The following is a 26,087-nucleotide window of genomic DNA, read 5'->3' as shown; positions in this document are numbered from 1 at the left end:
TTCGGTGCTGGACTGCCCCTGGGCAGGACAAAGACTGATATGCAAATGGATATTTCCCATCTGTGAAAGGCACAGTGAGTAAAAGCAGTGGCTGCGAACTCTCAAGTGGTTAATAACCACTGAACAGGTTATCATGTCTGTTCTTGCGAGAGAGGGGCGCCCGCTACCTTTATAAAACTATTTGTTAAGGAACCTGGGATTGGTAACCCTAGGTCTCCTGGGGGCAACCAGACGTGGTCTCCCTCTCACTGTGCTTAGAGAGGCATCAGCTTCACCTCACTGATGATCCCCAACAAGGGTGAAACACGTGTATGGGGTTGCTGGTGGTACTCTCGTTCAGATTGGAATTGCCATTGTATTTCGGTGCTGGACTGCCCCTGGGCAGGACAAAGACTGATATGCAAATTGATATTTCCCATCTGTGAAAGGCACAGTGAGTAAAAGCAGTGGCTGCGAACTCTCAAGTGGTTAATAACCACTGAACAGGTTATCATGTCTGTTCTTGCGAGAGAGGGGCGCCCGCTACCTTTATAAAACTATTTGTTAAGGAACCTGGGATTGGTAACCCTAGGTCTCCTGGGGGCAACCAGACGTGGTCTCCCTCTCACTGTGCTTAGAGAGGCATCAGCTTCACCTCACTGATGATCCCCAACAAGGGTGAAACACGTGTATGGGGTTGCTGGTGGTACTCTTGTTCAGATTGGAATTGCCATTGTATTTCGGTGCTGGACTGCCCCTGGGCAGGACAAAGACTGATATGCAAATGGATATTTCCCATCTGTGAAAGGCACAGTGAGTAAAAGCAGTGGCTGCGAACTCTCAAGTGGTTAATAACCACTGAACAGGTTATCATGTCTGTTCTTGCGAGAGAGGGGCGCCCGCTACCTTTATAAAACTATTTGTTAAGGAACCTGGGATTGGTAACCCTAGGTCTCCTGGGGGCAACCAGACGTGGTCTCCCTCTCACTGTGCTTAGAGAGGCATCAGCTTCACCTCACTGATGATCCCCAACAAGGGTGAAACACGTGTATGGGGTTGCTGGTGGTACTCTCGTTCAGATTGGAATTGCCATTGTATTTCGGTGCTGGACTGCCCCTGGGCAGGACAAAGACTGATATGCAAATGGATATTTCCCATCTGTGAAAGGCACAGTGAGTAAAAGCAGTGGCTGCGAACTCTCAAGTGGTTAATAACCACTGAACAGGTTATCATGTCTGTTCTTGCGAGAGAGGGGCGCCCGCTACCTTTATAAAACTATTTGTTAAGGAACCTGGGATTGGTAACCCTAGGTCTCCTGGGGGCAACCAGACGTGGTCTCCCTCTCACTGTGCTTAGAGAGGCATCAGCTTCACCTCACTGATGATCCCCAACAAGGGTGAAACACGTGTATGGGGTTGCTGGTGGTACTCTCGTTCAGATTGGAATTGCCATTGTATTTCGGTGCTGGACTGCCCCTGGGCAGGACAAAGACTGATATGCAAATGGATATTTCCCATCTGTGAAAGGCACAGTGAGTAAAAGCAGTGGCTGCGAACTCTCAAGTGGTTAATAACCACTGAACAGGTTATCATGTCTGTTCTTGCGAGAGAGGGGCGCCCGCTACCTTTATAAAACTATTTGTTAAGGAACCTGGGATTGGTAACCCTAGATCTCCTGGGGGCAACCAGACGTGGTCTCCCTCTCACTGTGCTTAGAGAGGCATCAGCTTCACCTCACTGATGATCCCCAACAAGGGTGAAACACGTGTATGGGGTTGCTGGTGGTACTCTCGTTCAGATTGGAATTGCCATTGTATTTCGGTGCTGGACTGCCCCTGGGCAGGACAAAGACTGATATGCAAATGGATATTTCCCATCTGTGAAAGGCACAGTGAGTAAAAGCAGTGGCTGCGAACTCTCAAGTGGTTAATAACCACTGAACAGGTTATCATGTCTGTTCTTGCGAGAGAGGGGCGCCCGCTACCTTTATAAAACTATTTGTTAAGGAACCTGGGATTGGTAACCCTAGGTCTCCTGGGGGCAACCAGACGTGGTCTCCCTCTCACTGTGCTTAGAGAGGCATCAGCTTCACCTCACTGATGATCCCCAACAAGGGTGAAACACGTGTATGGGGTTGCTGGTGGTACTCTCGTTCAGATTGGAATTGCCATTGTATTTCGGTGCTGGACTGCCCCTGGGCAGGACAAAGACTGATATGCAAATGGATATTTCCCATCTGTGAAAGGCACAGTGAGTAAAAGCAGTGGCTGCGAACTCTCAAGTGGTTAATAACCACTGAACAGGTTATCATGTCTGTTCTTGCGAGAGAGGGGCGCCCGCTACCTTTATAAAACTATTTGTTAAGGAACCTGGGATTGGTAACCCTAGGTCTCCTGGGGGCAACCAGACGTGGTCTCCCTCTCACTGTGCTTAGAGAGGCATCAGCTTCACCTCACTGATGATCCCCAACAAGGGTGAAACACGTGTATGGGGTTGCTGGTGGTACTCTCGTTCAGATTGGAATTGCCATTGTATTTCGGTGCTGGACTGCCCCTGGGCAGGACAAAGACTGATATGCAAATGGATATTTCCCATCTGTGAAAGGCACAGTGAGTAAAAGCAGTGGCTGCGAACTCTCAAGTGGTTAATAACCACTGAACAGGTTATCATGTCTGTTCTTGCGAGAGAGGGGCGCCCGCTACCTTTATAAAACTATTTGTTAAGGAACCTGGGATTGGTAACCCTAGGTCTCCTGGGGGCAACCAGACGTGGTCTCCCTCTCACTGTGCTTAGAGAGGCATCAGCTTCACCTCACTGATGATCCCCAACAAGGGTGAAACACGTGTATGGGGTTGCTGGTGGTACTCTCGTTCAGATTGGAATTGCCATTGTATTTCGGTGCTGGACTGCCCCTGGGCAGGACAAAGACTGATATGCAAATGGATATTTCCCATCTCTGAAAGGCACAGTGAGTAAAAGCAGTGGCTGCGAACTCTCAAGTGGTTAATAACCACTGAACAGGTTATCATGTCTGTTCTTGCGAGAGAGGGGCGCCCGCTACCTTTATAAAACTATTTGTTAAGGAACCTGGGATTGGTAACCCTAGGTCTCCTGGGGGCAACCAGACGTGGTCTCCCTCTCACTGTGCTTAGAGAGGCATCAGCTTCACCTCACTGATGATCCCCAACAAGGGTGAAACACGTGTATGGGGTTGCTGGTGGTACTCTCGTTCAGATTGGAATTGCCATTGTATTTCGGTGCTGGACTGCCCCTGGGCAGGACAAAGACTGATATGCAAATGGATATTTCCCATCTGTGAAAGGCACAGTGAGTAAAAGCAGTGGCTGCGAACTCTCAAGTGGTTAATAACCACTGAACAGGTTATCATGTCTGTTCTTGCGAGAGAGGGGCGCCCGCTACCTTTATAAAACTATTTGTTAAGGAACCTGGGATTGGTAACCCTAGGTCTCCTGGGGGCAACCAGACGTGGTCTCCCTCTCACTGTGCTTAGAGAGGCATCAGCTTCACCTCACTGATGATCCCCAACAAGGGTGAAACACGTGTATGGGGTTGCTGGTGGTACTCTCGTTCAGATTGGAATTGCCATTGTATTTCGGTGCTGGACTGCCCCTGGGCAGGACAAAGACTGATATGCAAATGGATATTTCCCATCTGTGAAAGGCACAGTGAGTAAAAGCAGTGGCTGCGAACTCTCAAGTGGTTAATAACCACTGAACAGGTTATCATGTCTGTTCTTGCGAGAGAGGGGCGCCCGCTACCTTTATAAAACTATTTGTTAAGGAACCTGGGATTGGTAACCCTAGGTCTCCTGGGGGCAACCAGACGTGGTCTCCCTCTCACTGTGCTTAGAGAGGCATCAGCTTCACCTCACTGATGATCCCCAACAAGGGTGAAACACGTGTATGGGGTTGCTGGTGGTACTCTCGTTCAGATTGGAATTGCCATTGTATTTCGGTGCTGGACTGCCCCTGGGCAGGACAAAGACTGATATGCAAATGGATATTTCCCATCTGTGAAAGGCACAGTGAGTAAAAGCAGTGGCTGCGAACTCTCAAGTGGTTAATAACCACTGAACAGGTTATCATGTCTGTTCTTGCGAGAGAGGGGCGCCCGCTACCTTTATAAAACTATTTGTTAAGGAACCTGGGATTGGTAACCCTAGGTCTCCTGGGGGCAACCAGACGTGGTCTCCCTCTCACTGTGCTTAGAGAGGCATCAGCTTCACCTCACTGATGATCCCCAACAAGGGTGAAACACGTGTATGGGGTTGCTGGTGGTACTCTCGTTCAGATTGGAATTGCCATTGTATTTCGGTGCTGGACTGCCCCTGGGCAGGACAAAGACTGATATGCAAATGGATATTTCCCATCTGTGAAAGGCACAGTGAGTAAAAGCAGTGGCTGCGAACTCTCAAGTGGTTAATAACCACTGAACAGGTTATCATGTCTGTTCTTGCGAGAGAGGGGCGCCCGCTACCTTTATAAAACTATTTGTTAAGGAACCTGGGATTGGTAACCCTAGGTCTCCTGGGGGCAACCAGACGTGGTCTCCCTCTCACTGTGCTTAGAGAGGCATCAGCTTCACCTCACTGATGATCCCCAACAAGGGTGAAACACGTGTATGGGGTTGCTGGTGGTACTCTCGTTCAGATTGGAATTGCCATTGTATTTCGGTGCTGGACTGCCCCTGGGCAGGACAAAGACTGATATGCAAATGGATATTTCCCATCTATGAAAGGCACAGTGAGTAAAAGCAGTGGCTGCGAACTCTCAAGTGGTTAATAACCACTGAACAGGTTATCATGTCTGTTCTTGCAAGAGAGGGGCGCCCGCTACCTTTATAAAACTATTTGTTAAGGAACCTGGGATTGGTAACCCTAGGTCTCCTGGGGGCAACCAGACGTGGTCTCCCTCTCACTGTGCTTAGAGAGGCATCAGCTTCACCTCACTGATGATCCCCAACAAGGGTGAAACACGTGTATGGGGTTGCTGGTGGTACTCTCGTTCAGATTGGAATTGCCATTGTATTTCGGTGCTGGACTGCCCCTGGGCAGGACAAAGACTGATATGCAAATGGATATTTCCCATCTGTGAAAGGCACAGTGAGTAAAAGCAGTGGCTGCGAACTCTCAAGTGGTTAATAACCACTGAACAGGTTATCATGTCTGTTCTTGCGAGAGAGGGGCGCCCGCTACCTTTATAAAACTAGTATACAACCAGTCTAGGACATGACAAGGCATTGATGAGGCCAGAGAGGCCATACTAAAAGAGGTTTAGAATGAAATTCGCTAAGCATAAAGAGAACAAGTGTGCCATAATAGCCTCTGAGAAAAGGCAGACCCAGAGGTCAGAGGCAAGTTGAACTTGTTTGTCCCAAGAGGGGGTGAGACAGAAACATTGCCAGGCACAAGGAAACAGCCTACATCGAGGTCAGAGATGATGCTCTTCAAATCATGGACAAAAATGACTCATGCCTCCTGGTCCTCCTCAACATCTCTACTGTGTTTAATGTGGTTGACCTCCTCGCCGTGACAAGCCTAATCATGAACAGAATGTGCTGCTGGAGTACAGTTTTCAACTGGTTCACATCTTCCTCTCAGACAAGCAAGAAGTCGTCCAGATGGGCAACCTTGGGTCAGATCACTGCCTGGTCACCTGTGGAGTCCGAAAAGACTCAATACCTTCCTTGGTGATCTTTGATCTAGACATGGAACCATTGGGATCACTTCTCAATTACCCTGACATCCCTTTCCATCAATACATGTGTTACACACAATTATACTTAAATGTCAGTGGTACCTAGGACAACTCACGGCTTAGGAACTGCCTCACATCCATCGAAATCTGGATGGCAAGCATATATCTGAAGCTCAATCCCATGAAGACTGAATTTGTAATGCTCAGTCACCCATCAAGGAAGAGTACCATTCAAGCCTTGATGGCTTCACAACTCACTTTCCTCTGACTGCTAAATCACTCCTATTCACTATAAAAAGCACTTGCTCCTTCAACCTAACAATACCAAGGTCCAAATTGCTACAAACTAACTTTCCTCTGAAGGAAAAATGCTTCCTTCAACAAAAGGACTTCAGAACCACAATCGAGACTGTGGCAATATCCCACATCGAAGGTGAAAACCTTCTACTCAACGGTGTTCCAGTGACATACCTGGTTCCATTTAGACTCGCAAACCACTCTGTGGCATGACGTATAATGGAAAACAAGAAGTTAATCCATATTTCTGTCATCCTAAAGGAGATGCACTGGCTTTCCATCCCAGTCACAATACTCTTTAAAACAGCATGCATTACCTGTAAGGCAAAAATTGCTAGTACACTTGCCTACATTACTGCAAACCTCTGTATCTCAGATGGGTCGCTGGCAGATCTGCTAGTATGTACTGCAATGGAGCTGCTGGACCCCGCAGACCCTAATGAACAATCAATAACTATGTTGTATACCCCATGTTCCAAAGGGAAAGAGGAATTAGACAAAATACCAAACGCCAGATGTTCGCGTCTTTGGAGCCCTACAGACATAAATAAAGAAAGCCACAGATCAGTAAACTCCTATGCTCCACCTTCCTGTCTGATCCCTGCACTTTCACCTCCCAAGACCTTTAAGTACCTGGAAACTCCTGCGCCAAGCCCAGGTGTGAAGGATTAAGAGGAGTCTTCCGATCTCTCCCTCAGAACACTAGTCCAAGAAACGGAACCTTGAACTTTCTACCAGAAGTCTCACTTTCTGATACCTTAGGTCTTCCTACTTCCCTTCAGGGGTGTCCTTAAGTACCTTCTGATGCTATTGAATACTTATGTGTATACTCTCTCAAATATGTACACTCATACATGCCAACATTTTGGATCACTTGGGAGGGATATTTTGTCATGGGAAGCGTGAGAATGAAATTGTCCCATTGAACTACATTGGGGTAAGGGATATTTTAGGTGGAAGACAGTCGAAAATAACAACATTTTTGACAGAAAAATCTGTAGTCTCCCACTGAAATCGGGCGGATTGGCATGTATGGTACACTTGATGCTATCTGGTGCTGGTGTGTCTTTGATTACTATATATATATATATATATATATATATATATATATATATATATATATATATATATATATATATATATTATCTTAACTACCGGCTTCACGCAGGATTTAAATTCTCATGTTTTTTAAATCTCTGATTGGTAAGTCTCACTTCAGTTGCTTCAGAAGTTTTATTGCTTTGTTTTTTTAGCAGCACAAATTCTCAGAAAAATTAGTCTCGCTTCACTTTCTTCAGCAGTATCATTCCTTTGTTGTTCAGCAGCACTAATTCTCTTAACAGCAAGTCGTGTTTCAGTTTCTATAGCAGTTTTGTTGCTTTGTTTTTTAGCATCACAAATTCTCTGATTAGTAAGTCTTGCTTCAGGTTCTTCAGCACTTTCATTGTTCTATCTCAAAGCATGTTCAATTCTATCAGCTTCATAGTCTTGAGATCTTCCTTCTTTAGAATGTTGATCATGTTTCAGCTTCGATGCGGGATGATGAGCATGTTCTAAAATGACCTGTAGATGGCAGTGTAACACCACAAAATGTAATGCAGGAAAACAAAGCTGAAAAACCAAAAATATTGATTATCTCGGGAACGGGATGAACTATCAAGCCAGAAATACTTGCATTAATCCGGCAATTAAATTAAGAATATGCCATGCAAAATTCATGACACCACACCTCACTGTTTATTAGGAATTACGTCCTCAACATCACATACCAACCCACAAACAAACACGATTTATATACATAGATACATACACTGCTTGGTATTCTCGAAGTTACCCCGAGAGTGTCTTCCCACTGTACTAGTAGCTTGGTGAATTCCTTCAGCTTTGCACATATGAGATGGGAGAACTCCCCCGCAGAGAGTCCCCCAAACGTTTTCTTTGTTCTCTGGTGTTTAAAACTGGTGTTGAAAACTTGTTTTAGTAGAAAAGGTGGCTTTATACATGATATTTGCTCGTTGAGTCCTCAATTGTAGGTTGGAGTGAGTACCTAGGCATATGATGGCAGTACCTGGCAAATGCCTATCTGATACCTGAAGCCAAAATTGTTGACTTTGGTATTGTTTTTTTTAAAAGGTCTGCAGTGCATGGCAGAGATGAACATCAAGTGGTGAAGGCACACTCGGCTAAGGCAATTTTATTAAACCATAAGCTAGTTAGAGCTGCAATTAAGCCATTAACTCACGTCAGACCGTGTAGAAATAACCCTGGCAAGCTAATGGTTGGTGTTCATGCTTGATAGAGCAAGCTCAAAGAGAACCCAGGAGGAGGTGTTTTGGGCGGGGAGGGGAAAGTAGTGGGTGGAAAGTGCCATGGGATTAGTAAGGCCACAAGCATTTAATGGGTGGATACATAACGAAACAACACCCACAAGCTGTGTGTCCCTCCTCACATGCCATGTCACCATTCGTTTCAGTTTATAGGTGGTGCTTAATGCAAGAGATAGTCCAATTGTAGAGACATATAATACATATTGCATCTATTTGGTTGGAAAAACGCTAATATGCAGCTTCTAAAAATCTTTTGTTTTAACAATTTAACCCATGAATTTAAATGCTGTTTTGTTTAAAATAATTAATAACATTCAGGCAGATTGTGTTAAACCCCAACACTGCACAGAGTAAGCATACTACCCTAAACAGTTCTTCATCAATGAATGTCTGGTCTGTAAAGTGTCACAAAATAGTATTTTAAAAGAAAGGAATGTGAAAAGCTAGTCATTTAGTGTTGCAGGGGCAGCTGGAATTCTTCTCTGTGTTGGCGCAGTCAGCAGGTTTTGTGACTTCACAACCCAACTGTGGTAGGTTCCTATTCAAGATCAAGTAGCTCATCGCACACTTTAAGTGCATGCTCTGCCATCCGAACTCCATTTCATGCAGAATCACTGCAGGTTATTAGAGATTTTCCAAAATATATTTAAAACTTGATTAATCAAATGCTCCTTCTTCTACTAGTGAATGCTACATGCATTGATCATTTTGTCAACATGCAACCTGGGGTGGCTTTGTGTGGCTTTGGGCACAAGCCCAAACATCCAAACCATGACCTTTAAACGCAACGCCTTTTAGAATAGGCTTTGCTGTTGCTTCCCATGAGTGGCCGTGAGTTCTCTATTAATCAGATATACCACTAATGTTTGATACAACCGAAATAAATGGACTTTTTAAGAACTTGCTTTCATCATGTGATCAGGTAGGAAGCTGCTCCTTAATGCACTTATCAGACCTACCCTGTCTGCTGCCTTAAACCTAGCACTTGCCACTTGCTGGCTGCACTACCACCGTTTCTTGCTTTTATTATTTATTTATGTATTTATTATTATTTATCTGTTTCTCCTTTGCTTCGCACTTTCCACTTCTCCCCCCTTCCATGCACTTTTCCCCTCCCCCTCTCCCATGCGCTTGCACATTCTCAATGTCACTGGGCCTAGTGAGATTGTTGTTTTGTTCTCCTCTGTTGCCCTCCCTTGCCGCGCTCTGAAACACTTCTGTACGAGCACGATAGAAATAAAACATCAATATCAATGCTTCATAGAATAACATACGTTTTCAAATGATTCATGCGTAAGATTGGATTTAAATGGCAGGAGACTGGCCAGAAAAATTGTAGAAGAGGACAGTACCCAAACATCGTGAAAGGAGATCACACAGAGAATTTCTGCTGCAGGAGGATGTCTTGATGGAGAGATCTTCTAAGATGTGCTTTTGCAACAATTCAGTACAACTTCTCACAGTAAACTGTTGAAAGTTGTTGTGATGTTCCTCACTTGGGGACATTGTTTGTATAGGAAACTATTCAGTAAGCTTTGCCATGGAATGTTTATCGCCTCAGGTTCTGGTGAGGTCACAGAACCTGTATGTGTTTATGTTGCTCTGAAAGTTCTATAGTTTGTCAGTTGAAGCTACTTGTTGGAGAAGAGGGGTCCTCTGTTGTTGTAGGGGGTCTTTCTCTCCTCTTATCCTAATAAATACTTACCTTGAAGACATACCTGTGTCCAGAGCGTCTTCGCAACAAAAGTGTTACCACTCGAAGTAAGAAATGAAACACAAGGCATAACGGGCAGAGAGCCTTGCTAGAAAATATGATGCTTCTGCTTCCATGAGCCTAATCTTGTTCCTGGTGTCTCGTTCCAGACGCGGGGTCATAAGGAGGACGTCCTCTGTGTTGCTCAGTGTCCACCTGATCTTCTTGCTACCTCAAGTTATGATGGTGTCATTATTGTGTGGAACATGATCTCGGGCCACATGTACTGCCGTCTTACTGCACCTGTTTCCAGTCACCCTCCTAATCAAGACCGTAAGTATGAAAAGGTTCACACATAGGTCTTGGTATTTAAACATTTCATTTGGTGATAACATAGTACCTAATTACTCTATGACGTATTGTTGCTAAGGTTGCTCTTGTGATTTCTATGTTTATTTCCTTTCCTCTCATTTCCATCCTTAACCCCTTAGAGGTACTTACTTCAATACATGTCCACTCCTTTCATATCTCCTTTGCCTGGACTTCAGTTTCTGTCTCCCAAAGCTGTCTTGGATTGCGCATATGCTTTATTGATTACTCCGTGCCCCTGGTGAGGCTAAGGCTTGGAATGCCACTACTTCACCAAAAAGAAGAGCCAAGTTTCCTTTAGCAGTTTGGCTTTACCTATGTACACATGTGTTACTGAGGGTGGGCCTGCAGCAGAATTACATAAACAGTGCTGGTGGTGCAAGTCAAGAATGTTGCGCTGCATTGCTATCTCCATTGGTCCAAAATTGCACAGGGCAGTATTGGTAGATAGCAATGGTTGACATAATAATGTAGAGAACAATAAAGAAACACACATGACAGGCATTGCATGTCACCAGGTGTAATCTACCACCACCATGTGTAATATTTCTAGTGGTCTTTAGCAACACTAAAGCAAAATAACACAAAAATGCACTTTAGAAGAACAATCCTAATTTGCAGTACTCCATTCACTGTATGCCATTCAGCTGTTAGTATCTGTGGTAGTTGAGGGCGGTGGCCTTCTTCTTTGAATAGATAGGCCTCTCTTCGGGAGTCTACTGAATAATTACATCACTTCCAACCGTCGGTAGATGACTCATGAGGGCTGCACCCCACAAATCCTCTTCCACCTCCTGGAGGGGGAAAGATAATTCTAGCTTTTCAAACCAATCGAAGATGTGCTTTCCCTCCTCATACGGCTGGACTAAGTCCTTCGGGAGGTGGCACCTAGGCTTTCCTTGGGAACCACCATAGGAGATACATCCTTCCGTACTGGAAGTTTTGGTGGCATCCTTAAGGGCCTTGATATCCAGCTTACGCAGCATCATGCAGTCCTATTGCTTCAGTTCTTCTAGAGCCATTCTCCTCTCCCACAGGAGGTAGAGCCTGTCTGAGTCGAGTGCTGTGATGGTGTCTCGTGGACCGGCTGAAGCACAGGATCGACCCGATGAGTGCGTTTTATAGGAGACTCGCGACCCTTGGGATACCACTATACCCGCCCGGTGAGAGGAATGCTGAGAAATGCCATCTCTGTCACTCTCCTCAGTGGTTTCCACCCCCCACCCCCAGGTGCAAGGGCAATAGGACTAGGGGGCTCGGCTTGCTGCTGGTCCCCTGAGAACCCTCCATACCCCTATCTTACTTGAAAGCTTGGAGGCTCTTTAGCAGTTTGGCTTTCTTAACCTTACTGCCATGAGGGAGACCCCTCTCTTGGCAGAGATCGTGCACAACACTTGCTGTCAAGGTGTGCACTATGGTCTTGTCGAGTTCCATGGTTATAAAAATACCTTGATAGTAAAAACTAACGTTAACTGCACACTTTTATTTTGGCTGGTTGGTCTGTAGGCACAGTCTGTTCCAAATCCCAAAACTATCACCAGTGTGACAAATTGGATTTTGCTCCACAGGGGTACAAGGTTAAGTAGGGGTAAAATGGCCTACTTAGCCCTCACACTTCTACAAAACACAACACAATCATAAAGGTAAAACAGGGACAGTTAAGATATTACCTTCTTAACCTTTTGTGGCAACGTGTGCTGAGGGAAGGCGATGCTCTTAAGAGGGGTGTGAAGGCGAACCAGCAGTGACCCGAACAACACAGTATCACAGTCCAAAATAAAGTGTATGTCCAATCAAGGTTCTATAAAAATATATATACTTTAATCAAACACAGCATCTGCACGTAGAAAGAATAGAAAATACTTTACAAAAACCCACCGCAACGGAAGAACAGAGAAGATACAACAGACTGGAGAAGGGAGCACTCTCAGCTTAGTTCCAGGGGTGCTAGGTAAATCACTAGCCACAAAAAGGATACATTGGATGAAAACAGGAGCGATCATGACCCAACCAGTCTCTAGGGTCCAAGAAGACAGAGGGGGCAGTCAACAATACCTGGTTTCATTTCTTGGTGGGCTGACCCAGTCCGACCCGGTCTCGAGCGTATCAAGCTCAGTGCAGCTTTTTCAAAGGAAGTCCAGTTAATCTTCAGAGCAAATCTGCAGCCTTAAAGGATCCAGGAGGATCTGAGAGAATCTGAAGGAGGGGTGGGAGACGCCTTCTTTTGAAGGCCAAGATCTGCACGTGATTGGACTAAAGCTAGCCTGCTTTAGTGGCCCAATCCCTGCTCTTGAACAGAGTGAGCTTTGCCCTTCTGATGTCACACCCAACGTACTTTGCTCCAGTGGAAGTGGGGTGACAGGAAAGAGAGAGAGGGGCAGGGATAATCAAGATGGTGAAATTCTTCTTCCATTGACCAGAACCCTCCTGCCTATCATAATCCTGTCCCCTTCACAATGAGAACAAAGACCTTTATAAATGCAGAGCCCTGGTGTGAGGCTACTCCTTTTGAATGGGTCTGATCCTTTGATGCCCGGGCCTAGGACAGCTGCCTGCTGTGCAGCTGTCTCGGGCAGAGGGTGTTACCTGCCCTCACAAAGAGATCAAAGAGGAGGCCCGACCTCTGAGCAAGATGGTGGGAGACTAGTATTTGCTGGTTCTACCAATGATTTAACGTAGCTGGGACACAACTGAGCGATGTACATACAGGACACACCCAGGAGGTTAAAAGTACGATGCAGGGGGTAGCAGAGGGGCTGGGATGGGCAGGAGGAAGAGGACAGAGGGTGAACTGCAGACGGGGTGAACTAGGAATGAGTGTCCTCAGTGTGCTATCCGCTGTGTTAACTGCTCATCGACCGCACCAACCTCCAGGTCTCACACAAGGAGCACACTGATGAAGCTTAAGGGCTGAGTTATGATGGTGTCATGGAGGACGGTTCCTGAAATCCTTTGATCATGGAAACCATAGAGTAAAATCGTCACATCTGTGGTGATATAAAGTTATGTTGAATAAAGGCATTTACACTACAGTTAACATGATGTATTTTTGAGCAATAAAACCAATCACTCTTGAAAAAACATCAGTAGTTAACACTGGCACACATATGCTTTAACACAATGGCAGCCTTGTGCAAACGAATGTGCTAGTGTAGCCTGTCCGTTCTATTAGAGCCTAGTCCTGGCCACTCAGCACAATAAGCAAAGATACCCCACTGGGGGTGAACGTGTGCTCTACAAATACGCTTGTTATGCTATTGGTCAAAATGTTCTGAAAAGTATGTTTGTTTTCTAAATCAGAAAAGGCATGCATGCACATCTTACATTGGCCTCGCCTTTTCTTCTTATCATGGCAGAAAGAAGCATTAGCAAGATTGTGTTTCTAAGAACCCGGACAACAAAATCAGAAACAGTAGCTGCACTTGTATCCAATGGACCTCAAGGTAAAGACCAACAGCATGTTGACAACGCCTTGGAATTTACTGTACTGCACAATGCTTAAAATTCCTATGCGAATAATAATAACAAATGGTTGTGTTAACATTCTAAAAAGACTACATGATAAGCAGGTCATTTAAACAGAGTCCCTTTCCTCAGTTAATACAATATATTGGGGCATATGTTCACAAAGCTCTGGCTTCAGAGACGCCCGAACTTCTGTGCCCATACAGTTCCCCTCGCAAGTGCCTGCTTCAGGTATGCAACTAGCAGGGGAAGGAGGAGAGGCTGGCTGGCTGCAAATACAAGAGACCTACTGCCAAGCCCTCCAACGCCAAGCGTTGGGCGCATTGCTGGCACTTGATGATGCAATGACCACACGTGGTTGGCAGGGGTGGACTGGGAACCAAAAGAGGCCCTGGAAATAATTTTCAAAGTGGCCCCATATTACACATTTCAGCAGGCACAACCCTTTTCCTGTGGGAATATTTGGAAATACCACACAAAAGAGGGCCAGAGTGCGGAGGCCTACCAGGAAATCTCCAGAGTTCCTTATAGGCAGTCCAGTCCTGGTGGTTTGGGCACTGAGGTCAGTCCCAAAGCCACATGTCGTCAGCGAGCACTTTTGCAGTTTCGGCGTGGCCCTGAGTATATTAGAACATGGCGAGATATAATTGAGTGATTGAAAACCCAGTTTAAACCAGCATTCGTTGTAAAGACACTGTTTAAATGTTAGTATTGGGTTCTGAGCTTTCTAAATTCAATATTTAGTGAACACAATTAATATTACAAAGGATGGTGTTTCTAATGTCGTTATGTGATGACAACATATTTATTATTCTGCCAGAATTATCCTGCCAGTTTCTTGGTTCCATTCTTCCATTAAAATGCATTGCGGGATATAGAGTTAGTGCTGAGCACAATAGGCAAAGATACCTCACTGGGGGAGAAACCTGTGCTCTACAAATACATTTGTTAGGTTTTTGGTCAACATTTTCTGAAAAGTATGTTTATTTTATAAGTCAGAACAGTCATGCATGCACATCTTACGTTGGCCTCACCGGCTATCTGGACACTACAGGAAACGTGAGCCTAACCCTAGAATCGCTCAGAAACCTAAAAATTATAACCCGATCAATCCAGTATGTCTGCTATCGTGGTGCTTTACTGAAGCACCTGCAATAAGTGAACTGTGCCACAGGCAAGAATCAGCCCCTGTGACAAATACTGAGTGTTACTAGTAAACTAAGACAGAATATCACAATTCTATTAGTGACACAAAGATGACTATTATGCATTGTTTTTCTTCTCATTTATTTGAGTACCAGTGAAATAATCGACCACTACAAAAACAATGACCTTTTTGGGCTCATAAACCTTCATTTAATGTCTCTATTGCTGCTGAGCGGAAGTGACAGGCGTCGAGCACATCCTCTGACAAACTGGACTGCCACCTGCTGCAAGGGCAATACAGACTCTCCATCCACTCGAAGAAGAAAGCCTATATCCAAGCCCGCATCTCTGGGGCCACCAACAACTCGGCTGAACTGTTCAAATCTGCAAGGAACTCACCAATCCTACTGTAGTCTCCACTTCTCCTCTGCCATCCCTGACCGTCTGCACTGCACTGGCTTCTCACTTCATAACCAAAACTCAGGACAGAATGTCCTCACTCTCCTGTACACCCCACCCCATTCTCCCTCAATTGCTCTCAGGCCTCCCTTGGCCCGACACTCCCCTTCCCACTTGCTCTCCTGTTTCTTGCTTATATCATCAGATGAGGTCTCTAGACAAGTCCTCTCTGTGAAAGTCTCTTCCAAACAGGTGGTCCTCTTCTCCTCCTGAACTATCAACGACAACGTTGCCTCCCTTGCTGCAGGCTTGGCTAATTTCTGCAATCACTCCTTTGCCTCTGGCTCCTTCGCGTCACCCCTCAAGCACTCCCTTGTGCACCCTCTCCTCAAAAAGCCTTCTGGCAATCCCTCCTGCCCGGCTAACTACTGCCCTATCTCCATTACCCCCTTCCTGGGCAAACTCTTTGAGAAGCTAGTCATATCCCAGCTGATCCACCACACTAAATCTGTTGGTTGTTTCCATGGTCACCAGTCTGGCTTCAGAACAGCCAGAGGCACGGAAACTGCACCCCTGAACACCTGTAAAGACTTGCTCTCTAATCTCAATTCCAGCTCTCCTTCTGTTTATATCCTTGTTGACTTTTCTTCTGCCTTTGATACAGTCAATCATGCCACCATTATAAACCGGCTTCGTGATACCCCTGGCATCATGGACCTGGCACTGGAATGGTTGACCTTCTTCTTCTCTGACCGACAATCCTGACTTTAACTGAGCCCTTTTCTCTCCTCGATCACACTCTCCACCTGTGGCATCCCTCAAGGCTCTATACTCTCGCTGTGGCTCTTCAACATCTACCTTGCCCCTCTAGCCTATTTCATCTCTGCCTTCTTTCCTCACTTCCAGTGTTATGCGGATGTCACACAACTCTCCTTCAAGCTTCCCATCACTGCCTCCTCTTCTTATTTTCTCATTCCCAACTGTCAGACTGCTGTTCAGGCATGGTGTGCTGCTAACAATCTCTGCCGTAATGCTTGCAAGACTGAGATCCTTCTCACTGGGACACCAACTCCCTCCTTCCGTCCTACTCTCTGGCCACCTTCCATGGGCCCCCTCCCCTCACCCTCCTGTGAGGCAACAAAACCTTGGTATCATCTTTGACTCCTTTCTCTCCTTCTCTCCTCACATCATGGACCTTGCCAAGAAGGCCCACTTCCAGCTGCACCTCCTCAGAGGCATTCTCTCTTTCCTCACCTTCCCCAGAAACTCAATGTCTCCAGAGCTCTGGTCCTCTCGTGGCTGGACTACTGCAACAGCCTCTTCCTCAATCTGCCTAAATCCTCCCTTCGCCCCCTTTAACTAATCCACAATAGGACTACAAGACTTATCCTTGGCCTCAAGCCTAGGGACCGCATCTATCCAGCCCTAAAATCTCTCCACTGGATCCCGGTTGCTGCGAGCATCGAGTTCAAGACCCGCTGCTACATCCACAAGGCTTTTAGGGCCTGGGACCTGCTACATTCAACTCTCTCTCTCTCCCTAAATACCCCCCAGCTAGAGGCCTTATGGTCTTCTAGCCCCAACTCTCTGCAGATCAGACGCTTTCCCAAGCAGAGAGTAGGAGGTAGATCTCTGTCTTCCACAGGGGCCTCCCTCTGGAGTGACCTCCCTGCCCCTCTCAGACTTAAGCCGGATCTCCTTAGTTCTGGAAGCTTCTCAAGACCCTCCTTTTCTCTTCCTCCTTCCTTCTCCCCCTCCCCTGCTAATGTCCCCCTCTGCCTCATTTTGACTGGCTGTCTGGTTCCTTCTGATTCATACACAGCACCAGGCCCTCCTCAATCGGTCTACCCTAGCACTTGGTCTCCCCTGACCGTCCCCTAACCTGCACTTGCCCTTCTGGGCTCGCTCCCCCTGCACTAGCTTGCCTTGGCCTGCACACCTATTGAGCCCTTCCAGCCCCGTCCTCACACTTAACATGTGGACCTTCTTTGCCCTGCACTCTCTACTATTCCCCGGGCACTTGTCCACCTGGCCTCCCTTTAGCACTCTCCTAACCCATGGGCCCTCTTCCACCCTTCCTCCCCCAGCACTTGCGCACTTGCCACTCCGACCTGCACTTCCTCCCCTCATTAGCACTAGCACGTTCCACTCTACCGGCACACCCCCTGACCCCCTCTCCCTCACCCATTCTTGTTACTGCACTTGCACAATCCAAATGACACAAGGCCTAGTAGGACCATTTTTGTTTTCCTTATCCCTGGCCCACCCCCTCTTTGTCTTGTTGCACCTTGAAACACAAATACACAATAAATAGCCAGCTAGATCCTGCCTTATATCCTGAGATCTTGTGTTGCTCAATTTAAGAAAGTAACATCTACAGGCGGTGCAGTCCTTCTACAGCAAGTTGTAATATTGCCGGCCTGAATCGGAGTGTGAGTACGAAGACACGCGTGAGTGAAATCTGAAGCAACCGGCTACGGCTGCCTGACAAAATGGCCACCGGGACCGAGAGCTGAGAGGGAGGCAGAGCTACGGCTACGACTCCTCTGAGCCGAACACCCTGCAAAATGCAACTGACAACACAGCGCTGCTATGGCGACCAGTGTTTTCAAATACCATTACCGGTTATGCACAACCCTGTGTAGGAGGTGGGAACATGCCTGAGAAGATCTGCGGACATCAGCTTCCACTGCTCCAGAGCGTAGTGGCGAGACCTCGCTGGAGGAAACCAAAGCAAACCTTCCTTGTGGGGATCCTGATCACCACAGCAACGAGGTGGGCGCAACGGAGACCCCCCTGTCGAAACATTCCAAGCCGGCAAGGTCTCCAACATGCCTGAGACATAGATGGTGCAATTATCAAATCTTAGACTGCAGCACATCGTTGTTCGCCCCCAGATACTGCGGGAACCACGCCACCCACTGGAACGAGCGAACGAAGGAACATGGGCGGTGAGTGTTGCGGTTGCAGAGGATCCAGTCCAGCCACGAGATGAGCAGCCCCTGCAGCAGGAAGTGACTTGAGGAATTTTATCAAAGAGGAGGGTAATCTGGGCTGCTTAACAGCAGGTGGTGACGCAGCAGTGTTTCCCCTAAACTCCATCCACTTGCTATATGTCCCGGGTAGAGGACCCTGACACACGGGTTGCGGAATATGAACTACGCAGCGGCTGAGAACGGAAGATAGGCTGCCTACGGTGTGTGAGTGTCTGTCAAAGCATTCGAAAGCAGTGCACCAAACACACAGTAATGAGAAGTTGTAGCTGAGATCTGCGTGTCCAGGCGACAGTCTACAGGGCCAGCACCCGGATAATATACTGCCTGATGGGCATTACCGTGTTTGGGCCCGAGCCATTATCACTCGTGGCCTTCTCCTGGTAAGCGAGTTTGAAGCAGTCACCACGCCGATCTGAGGGGCAGCATGCACGACAAAATAGCAGACCTCACCAGATAAAGGACACACTCATACACTGTGATCTTCTCTCTGCCACAACTGGCTACAGGGGTAAGGAAACCCACGATGTTACTGAGCATAATCTGCTCTTGCTGCGACTGACAGACTGCTAGCAAGCTTCCAGAAAGGAGATACTAGCGGATGCGTACTGCCAAGTGGTGAAGACCTGGAGGATTACCGGCTCAGCGGCAGGCAAGTGCGGGGCGATATGATAAACAGTGGCACGCGACCAGCAGGTTCAGCAGAGGCACCCCCTCCCAGACCATAAGCTGGTTCAGCAGAGGCAGCCCCCTCCAGACCATAGAGGTAACGGATTGTTCTGTACTCGGGACGCTACGGTGGAGACGCTACCACTCACGTATTTAACGTAACAAATGTGAATAGAGCGTGCACCTCACATAACAGTACCGGCCCAGAGCATAGGCATTTGCTGATGCAATCAGATCGAATACATCTCACATGAAAGGAGTGAACAGCAATACCAGCCTACCTAGCTTTGGCGTGAAGCAGCAACGGTGCCCCTGGTCCTGCACTACACGTATTCTTGCCTGAAGGTCTCCCGGCACCCACTGATTGGGGAACTGATACAAAGAGCTGTACATAAGTCTGAAACATATGATACTCTGCCTGAGGGGAGAAGGGGTCATACACAGCAGCAATGAAGCTGGGATGGCGACCTGGCACTGTGCTAGAAGGCCACAGGCATTGTGTTATGGCTGAATGTTAGATCTTTAAGGTGAACGCCCAGGGACAGCCACCCTGCGGAACCACCTACAAGCTGATATAACAGCTGCCTCTCCCTGTGCGCCCCCCCCAGTAGGCCCAGAACAACGCAGAGGATAGTCATTTGAATCATCATTGGCTGAACCATCATGGGGAAAGACAGGCAAAGAATGCGTCTATGCAGTGAAAAGTAGATCAGTACACAACCCCTGCCCAAGCTCCCTCACAGGAGCAGGCCCAATCAACCGAGACAATGGGAACGAGCGAAGACCAGTTGTACCTTAAAGATTTTATGAACGCTATCACCAACTGAAGAACCTCTATGGAAAAGAAGATTGACAGTATGGGTACGGAGGTGTCACTTCTGCGTCATGACCTTCAGAAGCTTACGGCCCACACGGTGGAAGCTGAGGGCTGCATATCGGAACCAGAGGATGGCCTGAGAACTGTAAACCACCAAATGACTGGAGCTCTGGCACATCGCAAAGCACTGGAGGAACGAGTGGAAGAGGGAGAGGGCAGGGCAAGATGGAATAATATCTGTTTTCTTGGGCTGCCAGAAAGGTCAGAAGGCCCGAGCATGGAGCTGTTCCTAGAGCAATGGCTTGCAGATCTATCCGCGCCTAAGACCCTATCAAAATTCATTTCAATAGAACGATCTCACCGTATTCCGTCAGGCAGACAAATCCCTGGTGCTCCCCCGCGCACAGTAATAGCAAAGCTCCTGAACTATGGAGACCGGGATGCTATACTTCAGATGCCCAGAACCAAGGGCTCCATAACATATGATGGCTCTAAAATTGCCTTTTTCCCAAACTTCACCAGGAAAGTTAAAAAAGCAAGGCAATCCTTTGATCCACTCAAGAAGCACCTTCAGTCCCTTAACATAAAGTACAGACTTTTGTTCCCCGCACAACTGAAGATATACCACAACGTAACAACTGTGCATTTCACGGATGCCAGAGAGGCGTGAAGCTGGGCAGAAGATCATATAGAGGGCGACTGGAGACCGAATCAGAGGCAGGATAAAGCCAGAAATCGGCTGCGACCGGAGAGGGCACCGCCGGAGCACCCACAGCGAGACCTCGTAGCATTGCCTGTAGGAGGCAATGATTGATACGAAAGAGGCGACAGTGATATAATACAAGATGCACTAAAACAAGGCAACATGGCAAACAAGCGCAAATGCTCTGTTAGCGCCACTGTAGAACTTGATGTCAAAATAGCTGGCGGCCCAGACCGCACAGACCCTCATTGCTATTACTTGGCGAATAGATAAGTAAAACGCTTGCTCAACTGTTGTACTCCAGTGTTTGTGACTTCAGTTGACTGGAATGTAGAGTGTTGATTTGTTAGTTTGATGATTTAATTTTCTTGGGCGACAGATGCTCCAGTTTGGGATGGAGTATGGGAGGTGGGAGTTGTGGTGGTTGTGGTTAATCCAAACAAAGGTCAATTGTTTGCACCAGACATAGAGCGTACATGGGTAATGGGGGCTCAAAGGGCAATAAGCGCCTTCCGAGGAGGGTGTGCAATGCTGAACACAGACGCTCACAAGCCACATGTTGACACAGGCTAGATCCACCACAAAACAATTAACGTCTCCTAACATGGAACATAAATGGTCTAGGTAACAGTATTAAAAGGAGACTGGTGACACAGTTCTTAAACAGGCATAGCCCAGACATAGTACTCCTTACAGAAACTCATCTCGTGGGTACATCATGCCACTTTTTCAAGAGAACAAATTATCGTATAGCAATACATTCCGGATTCTCCATGGGATCAAGAGGTGTGTTGTTCTTACTGCACAAGAAAATTCCCTTTGTGATTTCCAGTGTGACCCAAGACACAGGGGGGAGGTTTGTATATATACGTGGCACACTGTGGAACCAGTCCTTTACCATTCTAGCGGTTTATTCACTCCCAGGCCTCATGTCGGCCCTGATATAGGACATCAAACCCATACTAGCTAATGACGCAGCAGATAATTGGATAATTGGGGGGGGGACTTTAATGAGGTCATGAACAATGAGGTAGACCGCACACACATACCGGGAAGAAACCCTGTAATACACACCAAACTAATAACTTTCACATCGGCATTAGGGTTGAAAGATGTATGGCGCGACCTACACCCTACCGAGCGTGAATACTCGTTCCACTCCGGGGCACATGCATTACTCTCAAGGTTGGACTATTTTTTCCTACCGACAGCAAACGTCCACACGGTAACGGCGGCAACCCTGCTCCCCAAGGGCATTTCAGACCACTCCCCGCTATTGATACTTCTTGAGACAGAAAGGCCCGTCCCCCACCAACTTGGCGACTAAATTATTATTATTTGGGTTTCCAGGCCCCGGTGGACAAAATCCAAACAGCCACATCATTATATTTTGAGTTGAATGATGGCTTGATAGATAACACTACTATGCTCTGGGAGGCCTATAAGGCTTTTCTTAGAGGTGAAATCCTTGGGTGGTCGGCGGCACACAAGAAAGCTCATAGGAAAGACATTGAGGCTGCTGAAATCGGAGTGTAGTATGCTGAAATGCAGTACTTACACACAAACCTACCTGAAGACAATAGATCCCTAACCCTGGCACAAAAGAAGCTACAAAATGTCACATTAAACTGTGCAAAACAAGCACATAGAGCGATGCGTGCACGACTTTATGAGACAGGGGATAAAGCTGGGAAAATGCTGGCATGTTTGGAGAAGAGGGATAGGGGCATCAGCAGGTTAGACACATACCCACTGACACCATAGGGTAGGTCTCAACTGATCGGGACATCACAGAGAGCTTTGCGCCTATCATGAGGAACTGTATTGTGCCCCAGTGTGCCCTATTGATACTTCTATCTTAGACGAGATTACCCTACATGTATTAAACAATACGCAGAAAGAGTGCCTAGAAGAGGAGATAATGGAGGAAGAACTACTTACTGCCCTAGCTCAACTCCAGACTGGGAAAACCCCGTGGCCGAATGGGTTTCCAATAGAGACATGGAAGAAAATAGTGGGAAGCGAGGTGGTGCCACATATGGTCCGTATGTTTCTGCATTCGAAAGACCTGGGAATTCTCCCCAGGACCTAAGACAAGCCAACATAAAAGTCATCCCCAAAGAGGGTAGTTCCTACAGGCCGATCTTCCTTATAAATGGTCAGGCCAAAATCTTAGCAAAAATACTTGCAAATAGGCTGCATGGTTTGATAACATCTTTGATGCACCCAGATCAATCGGCTTCATGCCAAAAAAGCCCACACGGATGAATATCCGCAGGCTGCATCTGGTCATTTAGAGAGCACTGGTGCTACAGGAGTCTCTTGCATTGCTCGCAATCGATTTCGTGAAAGCATTTGACTCGGTCTATTGGGAAGCTCTATGGGAGATAATGCGTAGCTGGGCTTTGGGGAACAATTTATAAACTGGGTGAAACTCCTGTACTATTCACCGACGGCAGAAGTTACAGTGAATGGATGGTCATCACGTAGCTTTGACTTGGGCAAAGGGACAAGACAAGGTTGCCCCCTGTCGGCGATGTTGTTCACTTTGGTGATTGAAACTCTAGCGATGCTGTTGAGAAATTCACAATCAGGAGGGGTTTTCGCTGAACTCACGATTGGGAGGATAGGGTCTCCTTATATGCTGACGATTTATTGTTCTACTTAAGCGATCCAGCAGATTCTTGCCCCATTGTCACACAGATACTGGAAAGATATGGGTTTTTCAGTGGGCTGAGGGTGAACTGGGGCAAATCTATATTATTTCCACTGAAAGGGATAAGCAATATTACTCCGGATATCTACCCGTACCCAGTTGAAATGCAACAACTCCGCTACCTTGGCATTCAAATCACGGCAAACCTCAGGGAATACATACCCAAAAATCTATATCCAATTGTTGATAGATTTGCGAGCGACGTGAGGCTTTGGATGTCTCTACCTCTCACTCTGCTGGGGAGGGCGGCACTTTTTAAGATGCTGACCCTCCCGCATTTTCTATACATCCTGCAGAACACACCACTACATATCCCCTTGGCAGAGTTCCGCAAAATTGACAGGATACTTAGGAACTTACTATGGAGAGATGGACACCCGCGGATAGCTCTCTTGCACCTTAGAACGCTCCATTTGGGAAGGTGTATTGGACTTCCACACATACGGACATACTACTGGGCCACCCAAATGGCGATTGTAAAGGAAATTCTTCATGGCAACCCAGAACTTCCACATATCCGTGCAGAACTGCAAGCCAGACAAGGAATCTCCCCCCTAGAAAAGCCTTTACTAGACCATTAAACACCCTCCCCCTTGCACAATGGTGACTCACATGGCACAGATATGAATGGGGGCACACAGACACATGGGCTGGGAAGGGAAGATCACCCGAGTTCAACCTTTGTGGAAGAATATATATTTGCTTGAACTCGACGAGCTCCCCAGGTGGGTGACCTGGGAGGTGGCTGGGATAGCCAAGGTCAGTGATGTGATATAGCAAGGTAAAATAATTCCCTTCGAGAGCCTAGCAATTAAGTTTGGCCTCCTGCCAACAGAACACTACCATTACAGACTATTGTCTCATGCACTGGGAGCGCATCTGCCAGATATATCTGATATGCCTGAATGCACACCAATTGAGAGAAACGTTGTACTAGAACGGGTAGACGTGAAAACAACCTCTGTAATGTATAATGCAATCTCCTCATGTGCAACCCGAGCTCTAGACCGCTTGAAAACCAAGTGGGAAAGGGGCGTAGGCCCCATACAACCAGAGGACTAGACCACTGCTCTAATATAGCCTAGAGAAACTGCCATATCTGCTGAATCAGGCTTGTACAGTTTAAAATCTTACATAGGGTGTATTATCCAAGAGTGGCGCTACATAAATGGGGTAAAATCACAGACTCTAACTGCCTGAGATGTCATCAAGAGGGAGGAACTTTTTTCCATATTTTATGGGAATGTCCACAAATTCAACATTTTTGGCAGAAATGCTGCAAAAGATTTTCGAAAGTCATCGGCCAGGTGATACCTATGGATCCTAAACTGTTAATGGTGGAGGAGAAAGGAGAGATGTCGCACTTCGAAAAGCTATTGTTTTCAACGGCCACTAGCCTCGCAAAAAGAAATGTGGCACAGTTATGAGGTTCAGACCTCGCTCCGCAATTTGATAAATGGGTGACAGATGTGGACGCGTGCATCATAATGGAGCATCGAATATATACAGCTAGGGGGTGCCCCAGGAAAGCGTATAAGATTTGGCAGAAATGGGAGGGAAGTCAGAGAAATGCAAAGTTATCATGTTGGTTAGTGAACGTATAGATATGATTGTATTTGGGTACATAATGTACTATACCTGATCGAGTCAAGTTGAAATACCCAAACCACGATTTAAGTTTATAACCTGTGTATTATGTTTGTATATCTTTAATGTGTTGACTGTTGATGTTTTTCAACGAAGAAAACCAATAAAATGCGTTATCAAAAATATATCCATTTTCTGTTATGGCACGGCGTCCTACTTATTTGGCAGGGACCCTAATCCAGCAAGTGTTTGGACCTTTGGCAGGAACAGCAAAAAGGTGATGATCCCCACAAAACCACTTCAGCCTCCAACAGGACTCATCAAAATCAGAATGTGGACCTTCAGAGGAATCCTTGGTTGTATGGGTCTTGAAGGGCTATCAAAGTCAAAATGCAAAACCCCTCAAACAATGAGAGGGGGCGGAGGCATAATGCTCAGCTCTGTGTCTTTAATAGAATCGCAACTTCCAGACATACCTTTCTAGTAATGATTGTTATTTTATGGCATAACAATGAAGTTTTCTATAATGCACATTTAATAGTGTAAATGCTCAAACAGAAATATACTTATTCTTGCGACACTGACAATATTATCTACAATATTATTACAAAACCATCAAGAGCACCAGGACCAGATGGGTTTGCTAACATTGTATACAAAAGGAACCCACTCATATGGTCAGTAATCCTCGAACAGGTTTTTTTGAAACAATAGTCATTCATTTCGCATACCAACTCTAGGAATCTCTAATCATACCCATACATAAGATGAACGTATAAACTCTAGAAATTATAGACTTCTTAAAATGCTCGCCTTGCTATGATATTACTGAAAGAGCTGACTAAACGGGTCACCCAGCAGAAATTGCTTCATTCATTCCAAGCTGGCTTTGAATAAGATTATGCTTCTATTTATAACATACTAACTTTACAACTATTAGACCATAGAGCAAAATATAATTCTTCCATTCCTCTATATATTGCTTTCATTGATTACAGTGCCACCTTTGATGGCATTGAACACGGCTTATTATTGGCATAAGCTTGCATCTTGGAGCATACCCGCTGGCCTTCGTGATAATGTACCTATAGCCAGACACAAACAATAGAATTTCGGTTAGCAAGACAGGTACTTTTTCAAGCCCACAAAATATCTTAGTCGGGTTCAAGCAGGGATACATATTAGCTCCCCTGCTCTTTAACCTTTATATA

The 26,087-nt window shown here is 46.4% G+C and overlaps 1 protein-coding gene across 2 annotated transcripts in view; it reads left to right on the top strand.

The window, feature by feature from the left end:
• LOC138528519 (cilia- and flagella-associated protein 337-like) overlaps positions 1-26,087 on the top strand; it is an 875,503-nt gene that overhangs the window by 490,296 nt on the left and 359,120 nt on the right. For both annotated transcript variants that reach the window (XM_069640251.1, XM_069640252.1), the window contains 2 exons: positions 10,183-10,345; positions 13,738-13,824. In XM_069640251.1, the coding sequence (XP_069496352.1) occupies positions 10,183-10,345; positions 13,738-13,824 (250 nt within the window). The remainder of the gene's footprint in view (positions 1-10,182; positions 10,346-13,737; positions 13,825-26,087) is intronic.

This window comes from Ambystoma mexicanum, chromosome 7q (assembly GCF_040938575.1).
Source record: "Ambystoma mexicanum isolate Mex_15411 chromosome 7q, UKY_AmexF1_1, whole genome shotgun sequence".
Classification (NCBI taxonomy): Eukaryota; Metazoa; Chordata; class Amphibia; order Caudata; family Ambystomatidae; genus Ambystoma; species Ambystoma mexicanum.
Note: the sequence above shows the minus strand (reverse complement) of the source record. Positions and strands in the feature narration are given on the sequence as shown.